The 9207-nt window shown below is 57.4% G+C and overlaps 1 protein-coding gene across 1 annotated transcript; it reads right to left on the bottom strand.

Annotated features, from left to right (window-relative positions):
* Positions 1–1859: 1859 nt before the first annotated feature.
* FOXI1 (forkhead box I1) lies at positions 1860–5554 on the bottom strand. The gene is made up of 2 exons (XM_002710371.5): positions 4928–5554; positions 1860–3547 (listed from the first exon to the last, which is right to left on the bottom strand). Exons 1-2 carry the CDS (start codon positions 5502–5504, stop codon positions 2997–2999), a joined length of 1128 nt encoding a protein of 375 aa, XP_002710417.2. The 5' UTR covers positions 5505–5554; the 3' UTR covers positions 1860–2996.
* Positions 5555–9207: the final 3653 nt, after the last annotated feature.

Genomic DNA, 9207 nt, shown 5'->3' with positions numbered 1-9207 from the left:
GGATCCTTTGTTGATCCCGAGGGCCATGGCTTCACTGCAGAGCAAAGAGAAGGAGGCTACTAAGTGCACGTGGCCGTCCGTGGTGCTGCACCGGGGTTAAGTGCTTGGTAGATCTCTCCCCAGCTCTCCTCTCTTCTTAGAGGAACAGAAGCCAGAGGGACCAGCAGCAGCCCGCGGGAGCTGATGGGAGACACCCCTTCTTGTCCTGGGCTCCACCTTTCCACAGTGTCCACTGGCTCCTTCTAGCTCGGTTCTTCCCATGGACCTCTCCGGGGCACCATTACAGGAGGGCGCCGTGCGGTACTCTCCTCCACTTCCTGTGCATGTGCAATTCTGGGCCAAGAAGAATGGAGACTTGACATCGTGGACCTTGGCTCCAAATCGCTGGCCCCTTCCTGGCCCGGCTCAGGCTACTTCGGGCCCCTTCACATCCCCTTCCTAGCCCAGTCCCTCAGCCTTTGCAGCCCAGCCTGGGGAGAGGAGCAGGGGTTGAAGACAGGCTGAGAGCTTATCAGTGCACAGAGAAGGCGTTGAGGTGCCTGTTTGGGGGCAGTAATTTCTAGTCCTGGATGGACCATAGGAACCTGCATTCTGTTCTTATTTGATAGCCAGCGAAGGTTGGGAGTAGGGGGAGAGGAAGCCCTGGGCTTCCCTCTGTGTGCAGCAAGAGGTTGTCTAGGGCTTGTCAGGCCTCACGTCACTTTCCTATCCCTTCATCAGCTGCACCGCATCTGCCAGCAGGCCCACTGCAGACAGGGAGACCCCAGGTCAGGATCTGGGGATTCCTAAGGGAAACCCCACTTTTTCCTTGGTTTTCATGATTTCGTGCACCCCTCCCTTCGGTGATATGCACTGGCCCATCTGTCCCTAGGGGCTGTGGAGAAGTCTTAGCCATGGCAGCAACAGGTGTGTACGAATTCTGCCCATGTGTCCTTGATCCAGCTACAGACTTCTTCCAGGCCTCAGTGTTCTCGCTACAAAGTGGGAATAATGATATTATTGCATTGGATTATTTTGAGGCTTAACTGCAATAAAACAGGTCCTAACAGTGCCTGGTGCCTGATGAACAATGTTGTCATTGCCATGTTTGCCCTGCTTTTACTGTGTCACTGTCTCTCCTGTGTCTCTCCGGGAAAGAGAGCTCCCAGAACCTGAGTGGGCAGTGGGCCAGGCGGTCAGCTACCCTGGCTCGAGCCCTCTTGTTGTTCACCGGAGGAGGGCTGTCCCACCTGGAAGGTCACCAGCTTCCACGCATGGGTCCTCCAGCACGCAGGGTGCCAGGACTCTCGGGAATCAGCAGTCTACACACTCACGGGCTGCTGTGAGGACAAAAGACGTCCACCTGCGTGGTACTCGGCCCAGTGCCTGCATACAGCCCTCAGCAAACTGTAGCCAATGGGACTGCTGTTACTGTGACCAGCGTTAGCTGCGTCCCAGCCTGCGCTGCTGCCACCGAGACACTGAGTCAGACGGACCTGGGTGTAGACCACACGTGGCCTCGAGTGAATCACCCAGTCACTTTGACCCTCAATCATGGGGCTGTGCCACCCCCCAACACAGGACTGGCAGCAGGGTTAAGTGAACACAGCACAGTGCCCAGGTTAGCTTCGGCAGTAAAGACTGGTTATGTATGTTCAGTCTTTTCCCACCCCACCCCAGTATCCCCTCTTTCCACCAGGGGTCTTTGTCGGGTCTCCACGCCAGTGTAGAGGAGGGCATGAGTCTTGAGCCCTGTTCTTTCTCTGCCTTCAGTTTCGGGCTGCACTTGGCCTTGGGTTGAATGAACCAGGACAAGGTGAGAGACAGAAAACTCCCAAGGAAGGTTCACACACTTCTGCCCAAAGTGTTTTTTTTTATTATTATTATTAAAAAGAAACTAAGAGAACAAACATTTTCCTAGGGCAGGCTGTGATGACACATCATAGGCATATAAAATCCCTAGAGAAATACGAAAGAGAAGCCCTAGGAGCGCTGCTCACAGACCCCCTGTGAGGACGGCTGCCCCTCCCTGGAGGCCATTGTTTTCTCAGACAAACGTCCAGTTCTCCCAGGCTATAAAAAAGGGAGCGCTTATTCAGCCTTGTTTCTCTTGGAAGACTCAGCCACCTCCAGCTCACTGGTCCATGACACGCACACAGGAAGCTGAGCTTCACAAGATTTTACAGATGGGCAGTGCCAGGGTGGGGCTGAGCGGGTGCACACTGCCCTTTCACTGACCCGTGACCTCCGTTCAAGATCTCCAGGGGGCTGGGGCTGGGGCGTCCCTCCATGGGGGCGCATGGCACCTACCGGATGCGTTATGCTGCAGGTGCACCGGGGCAGGGCTTCCCGAGCTAAGCCTGCTGGTGGCACCTGCCCTTGAGAGGTAGCTAAAGGATCGGCTGCCGGTAAGCTGGGCTGCATGGGACAGGGACTCGGGTCAGGACAGGATGAGCCCGGGCTGCTGTGGACATCTCATGACCCACCGGGAGACAGTGGAGAGATTTTGATCTATTGGCCATAAGCGGGTTCTCACCATGCCCTTCCTTAGCTGCTCGGTGAGCTCCTCCGCCCCTCGTGTCATCAGCCCGACTTTGGATTTGACTCCTCCCTCTACCTTCTTCTGCTTTGCCTGACCTCAGAAGTTACTCGATCTCCTCCAGCTTAAGTTTCCTCACCTGCTAGAAGGGGAGGGTCACAGGAACCTCAGAGGGTGACCGTGAGCACTCAGTGGGACCCTGCCTTTGAAGAGCCTACTATGCACTGCGCACGTAGGTGCTCAGCGGGCCACTGCCATTGTTGCTGGCGTCCAGGTACCAGTTGTTTCCTGGAGAAGCTGGCCAGTCTGTGTGTGCGTATGTGTGCGTGACAAGCAGGTTTGCACCATGTTCTAGAAAGAGGACGGGTTCCTCTGGGCATCCTGGGTTGGGTCTGGGACCCCGGGGAGCCGGCCTGGCAGACCGTGGCTGCTCTTCCCTGTTGGGCCTGTCCGCGTGGCTAAGGGGGCTGTCCTGTGTCTACACTTCGGTGCCCTCCCGGGGGTAGAGGACACTGTTGGTGTTGATGCTGTTGTAGAAGTGGGGGCTGAACTGGTTGAGGACAGAGCCCCCGTAGCTGAGGGCACTGGGGGGCCCGGGGTTGCCCCACTCGCCCCCGCCCCCGTGGTTGCTGAGTGGGGTGTAGGAGTTGAAGCTCAGTGGGTTCGGCCCCATCTTGTCAGTGGGCTCGAGGCTCAGTCCTGGCGTGGCCCCAGGGCGGCCCAGGGGGCTGGGACTGCTGACGTAGGCTGTCATGGTGGACAGGAAGCTGCTGAGGCACGGGGTGCTCGAGGGGGGCGGGGAGGGCCCCTTCTCTGGGGAGCCGGGAGCTCCCGTTGAGACGCTGTCCAGGATGTCCTGCGGCTCCGTGCTCTTGGGACTGCCTGCCAGCAGACTGCTGTCGGTTTTCTCCGAGGCCAAGGAGCCTGTGCTGGAGGAAGCGTCCGATTTTCTCTTCCTCTTCCTGCGGAAATTTCCATTGTCGAACATCTTCTCGCAGTTGGGGTCGAGGGTCCAGTAATTCCCTTTGCCTGATCGGAGAGCGAGAGCAAGTGAGCAGAGAGGTGGACACGTGCCTTGTGGCTGCTTGCCTCCTTATCACAAGCTGACAGCCTCGGGAACACATGCAGAGGCAGAACCAGAGGGGCTGAGGAGCGGAGGAGTTCCACAAACCACTCGCCAGCCACGCCCCCTCCCCTCGCTCCAGCGCCCGCCCCACAAGGAGCCACGCTGGGAGCACAGGGCAGGAAGTGCCAGGGACTCAGGATTCAGACTGTAGATCTCCGTGGGCTGAGGAGAGGGGCACAGGGCTGCCAGGGTTGGGGTGACAACCAGGAGTTGGGGAGGAGGGAGGGCTTCCTTTGATCAAGAAAAACTTCTGAACTCCCCGATGGTCCCAGGCTTGGGGTTTGGAGTTAGCCTAGAGTCTTGGCCCTGCTCCTAACCTGCTGAGGGAGTTTGGGTGGGCCTCAGTTTCCTGCTCTGTAAAGTGGGTCCATTATAAGAATTTCTTGTTTCCCAAGCTCCTTGTGAACAAGAGCAGACCCTAGATGTATAAGAGGCTTTGTCACTGAGGGACCCTCTGAGGGGCCTGAGGGTGGGGACTGTCTTGGGACAGGACGCTTGCCCTTTCCTGGGGGACAAACAGAGCTGGCCCTTGCTAACCTCCAAGGGAGCAGAGGGGGTTCCTCTGAACCATACCCTGAGCTTCCTGTAGTGAAACAAAAGTGGATTTTGATTCTGCAAGGTGGAAGCATACATATTAATCCATTCCTCTCTGCATTTTAGAAATTCACAGATAAATAGAAAAGTTTCACACGCTCTGGTAGCAGAGAGACCTCTTTAAACTCGAGTCCCATCCCTATCAGTTAAGTAGGCAGGCTGTTCCAGCCCTGAGTGTTCTTTTCCCTGTCTGTAAAATGGGTTCAATGCAAGTTAGCTTACAGGGGGTTTGCGTGTTAGTAGGGGTAGGCAGGGGGCTCTGTGCAGCCATTAGTGATAATTCAGCAAAGGTCAAGTCTTCTTCCCAGCAGGCTTGGGGTGCCCGTGGGCTCCGTTTGCTCCAGCGTCATTCACCGAAGCCTTTCTGTGTGCCGGGTGCCAGGAATGCAGGGGCACCGTGATAGTGACTGCAGACCCTGAGGCCCTCACGAGCTACTTGCAGACTGGGCTGGGAGCTCTACCCATGAAGGTCACTGGCTGGGCAGCAGCACAGCCAGGATTGAAACCCAGACCTGCCCTGGGACCCACATCCTCCTCCACTGCCGATCCCCCCCCACCCCAGCCCTATGCGATAGCAGCCACATTTAGAACTTTCCAGGGTCGAGTGTTGGGGAGGGACGGAGTGAGCCTCGCCTGGGGGCACCAGCAGCTTGCCCAGGGCAGCCTCTGCCAGCCCCCAGCCCCCTTACCAGGGTCGTCCTCCTCTCGCGGTACTTTCTTGAAGCAGTCATTGAGCGACAGGTTGTGGCGGATGGAGTTCTGCCAGCCGGCCTTGCTCTTGTTGTAGAAGGGGAAGTTGTCGGCCACGTACTGGTAGATCTGGCTGAGCGTGAGGCGCTTGTCGGGCGCGCCGTGGATGGCCATGGCGATGAGAGCCGAGTAGGAGTAGGGGGGCCGCACCAGCTTCATGAGCTCCTCCTGCGAAGGGATGGGCAGCCAGCCCAGGTCGCTGCCCCCCAGCCCGGACATGCTGGAGAGCAGCTGCCTCTGCATGCCGTAGGCCTGGGGCAGGAAGGGGCCGGCGTTGGTGCCCGGCAGGTAGGGCGGCGGGGTCATGGCCGGCCCGTTGAGCCAGAGGTAGGGGTTGGGGGTGGCCCCGTACTCGCCACCCCCCTCAAAGGAGGGGGGCCGTTGAGGGCTGGGCACGCCCTGCGGGTGGAAGAAATTCTCATAGTACAGGTTCATCTCAGGGGGCTCCTGGCCGATGCTGGGGAACTGGGGGCTGCAGCGGGGCGGAGAGGGCGCCGGGAGGTCGAAGGAGCTCATGCTGGGGCTGGGCTCAGCGGAGCCACCTGCCTGGCACCTGCACTGGGGAGCCGCCCCTGACAGGTGCTCAGAGGCCCCAACCTCCTGCTTATACCCCTGCGGGCTGGGCTGGGCAGCCCCACCCAGGGGCGGCCACCTGCTCACAGAGCCTGCCCAGCCTGGCCCGCCCCCTCCAGCAGCCCTCAGGGAGGGGACTTCCCCGCGGCCGCCTCAGGTCCCCACTAACCACGCTGAGACCGACCAGCTGATGTGAACACTGACAAGGAAACTCTCCTGCCTTCTCTTCTCACCTTCCTTCCCCCTGTCTCCGTCTCCTGCCTGAGTTTCCTCTGCCCTTTTGCCTGCTTCTCTCTCCCTCCCTTCCTCCCTGGCTCTCACTCTTGGTTCCTTTTCTTCCCTCTCTCACATTTTCTTCCCTTTCTCTCCCCCGCCCACCCAGGGTGTCTCCTATCATCCACCTGCCCCTTCTTCTTTCCCACCCTGACCCCTCATTCTTTGTACTGCCACTGCCCCCAACTGGATGGCGCTCTCTATCAGGAGCCCCATTGATTTCTCCATCTCTCGAAGTGAACACACTTTCTGTAGTTGCCCCGAGAGCCAGGCCCTGGAGACACACATGTGCACACACACACACACTCTGCAGGCAGGCGGAGGCTGAGCTGCATGGACAGGGCCTGGGGTTCACCTAGAGGAGCAGGGCTCTTACCGGTGACCTTGGAAGATGCTCCAAGGGCATCTTTCTCTGGGGGTTTGGCCAGGCTCCTTTCTCCACTGCGGCTTGGAGGTGGCTGGGCCCAGCCTCCCCTTCAGCCGCAGACCAGGCGCCCCAGCTTGGCAGGCAGGTGCTGGTCCCCTTGTGCCGCCCTCACAGCAGCCAGCCTCTCCGGGGGGGGCGGGGCAGACTGCAGAGCCGCCCCAGGCGGCCTCGCGGCCCCCCTGCCTCCACTGCCTTCCCCCTCCAGCTGCCTCCCACCTCCTCCAGACCCCACAGCCCTGGAGGGTCAAAGAGGGCGGCCACTGCTGTATCAACTCGGGTGGAGCGGGGGTGCTGCCAAGGGGTTCTCCCGGCTCTGCTCTCCTCCACAGCTGTGCCAGGACAGGTGGCAGACAGGAATGTCACGGGATGCGTGAGGACGCGTTCCAGGTACCCGGGTGGGAGGGGTGCTCCCCGGCCCTGGGGAACCCCGTCCCCACCATGAAATAGTAATGCTTTCAATTCTGTGGAAGGTTCTGATTGCCAGGTGAGGCTTGGGGTAAGCACATTTCGTGCCTCCTTTAAGAAGAGTAAAGCAAAAGAGGCCAAATTCCTGTTCAGGGTTTTTCTCCTGGGAGGCCTGGCTTCCTCAGGGCTGGGCCCCTGAATCTTCAAAGGACAGTCTCTCTCTCTCTCTCTCTCTCTCTCTCTCTCTCTCTCTCTCAAGAATATATATTTACAGGGGCCGGCGCTGTGGTCTGGTGGGTAAAGCTGCTACCTGTAGTGCTGGCATAACATATGGGCGCCGGTTTGAGTTACAACTGCTTCACTTGGGATCCAACTCCCTGCTAATGTGTCTGGGAAAGCAGTAGAAGATGGCCCAAGTGCTTGGGCCCCTGCACCCACATAGCAGACCCAGAGAAAGCTCTTGGCTCTAAGCTTCGGATTGGCCCAGCTCTGGCCATTGTGGCCATTTGGGGAGTAAGCCAGTAGATAGAAGACTTTTCTCTCTCTGCCTCTGCGTGTCTATAACTCTGCCTTTCAAATAAATAAATAAATCTTAAATATATGTATATATTTACACACATATATGGAACCAAGAAATATCAAACTGTCAGCTGTTACTTCTGGAGGGAGAGTTGGATGGATGTGGTATTTCATAGTTTCTGGGGTTCGTGACCGACAGGAGGCAGGCACAGAGACGACTCAGTTGGGGTTGATGAGAAAGGGCAGAGCGAGACGATACTCTTGCAGTAGAGATGTAGTCGGCCCTGGCTCTGCCATCAGCAGGCCCCTGTTACCAATCCCAGCCTTGGTGCAGAATAAGCCGTCTGGCTTGTCTCAGGTGAAAATGGGGCCGACGCCCGTATATAACCCATGTGTTAGGTGTGAGCCGTTAACCGCTAACGTCAATCACTTCCCGTGTTGCTCATGGCGGCACATACAGTAAGTATTATAGTCAGCGTTGTAGTCAGTGTGCGTTTGCTGAGTCCCCCCAGCACACCTGAGGTTGCTTCCTCGTGAGTGAATTGACCCCTTTTGGCAACTTGTGGGCAGGGACGGGGTGACGGGTTACGACGTAAGGAGTAAGCAGGAATAGTCAGAGGGGCCATCCGCTGTACAAGGAGTCTGAAAAGTTTGTAGCAGTCGTGATGTGGAAAGAAAAGTACGCGTGGATTAAAAAAAAAAAGCTTTGCACCTAAAATAAGCTTATTTTCATTTTCCCAGGGACTTTGGGAGTCTCCTAGTAGAGCCAGACTCTGCTCTTGGCAGATGATGGTCAGAGAGGACCCAGAGTCGCACGAGTTCAGGACCCGGACTCCCCGCAGATCAGAGACAGCGTGGTTTGTCTTCAGAGATCTCACCCACACAGTGACTCTGCACCCGGCGCCCAGTGAGCCCAGCCTCCCTGGCCTGCAGGCCAGCTGTGTCCAAAGCACCCCTTGCCCTTGGGGTGGACATGCAGCCCCCCTGTTCCCACTCCCCAGGCGAGGTCTGGGAGCTGTGGGCCTGGGGCCCTCCTGTTTGTTCCTGGGGCCTCTCAACTAGGGTGATTTTGTGGATTTTAGACTTGGGTGAAACTTTGAGGAGGTAAAAATTCAAACTTGAGAAGACACATCTAGCCCAATTTTAGGGGGGAAAAATGCTAACATAATAATATTTTTTAAAAAGCTGGGTGGTGGTGGGTGGGGAGCTTGAGCAAGCCTGGGAAATGTTTGGGGTGTCATTTGCATACTCGGTCCAGAGGGAAGCCACCCTCACTGAGAACTCTGAGAACGACCACAGGTTGAGCCCCGAGCTGGGGTATGGGATGGGGGGCAATGGGTTTGAGGACTGGGCAGGCTAGGATCAAGTTTCTTCTTTGCTGTTTGCTCCTTGTCGATCCTGGCCACGTCTCTTAACTTGCCAAGGCCTCCACGTGGTTGCCCACGAAATGAGAATACAGCCAGTGTCCCATCTTGTGGATTTTAAAGGAAAAATGATACCATATATGTACAACTTAGGACCCAGAACCTGGCAAAAGCCACCAGGCACGAGGATGGTGGTGAATTCCCGGGTGCCAGAGGCCCTGCACTGGCAAAAGAAGAGGCTCTGGGCCAGAGCCCCATGTCACCACCTCCTGCGACCTGGGCTTACACTCCGGGAAGACCTCACCCCCGGGGAGGAGGAGAGGCCTGCTGCTCCTTCTGCAGAGACTAATCCAAAAAGCTCATGGAACGTTAGATTAACATGGGCGGTCTCCTGGGACCATGTGCTGCTCCTTGATTGAGAGGTCCGATCTCACAAGGCTGGGTGTCCTCCGATGTGTGTTTTCACACTGTTCTCTGGCCTGCACTGTGAACCTAAGATTCAGCACCCACCCCGCCCCACTCACACGATGGAGCAGGCTCTCACAGGCACATGAGCGGCCATTGCACGTCAAAGAGTGGCGGAGGCCAAGGGGCACGGAGCTCAGACCCTGGCACCACACTTCCTGAGTTGCAGTCTTAGAACTGTGATGCCTTAGAG

The sequence above is a fragment of the Oryctolagus cuniculus genome, chromosome 6 (assembly GCF_964237555.1).
Source record: "Oryctolagus cuniculus chromosome 6, mOryCun1.1, whole genome shotgun sequence".
NCBI classification, from domain to species: domain Eukaryota; kingdom Metazoa; phylum Chordata; class Mammalia; order Lagomorpha; family Leporidae; genus Oryctolagus; species Oryctolagus cuniculus.
This window is presented reverse-complemented; position numbering and strand designations above follow the sequence as displayed.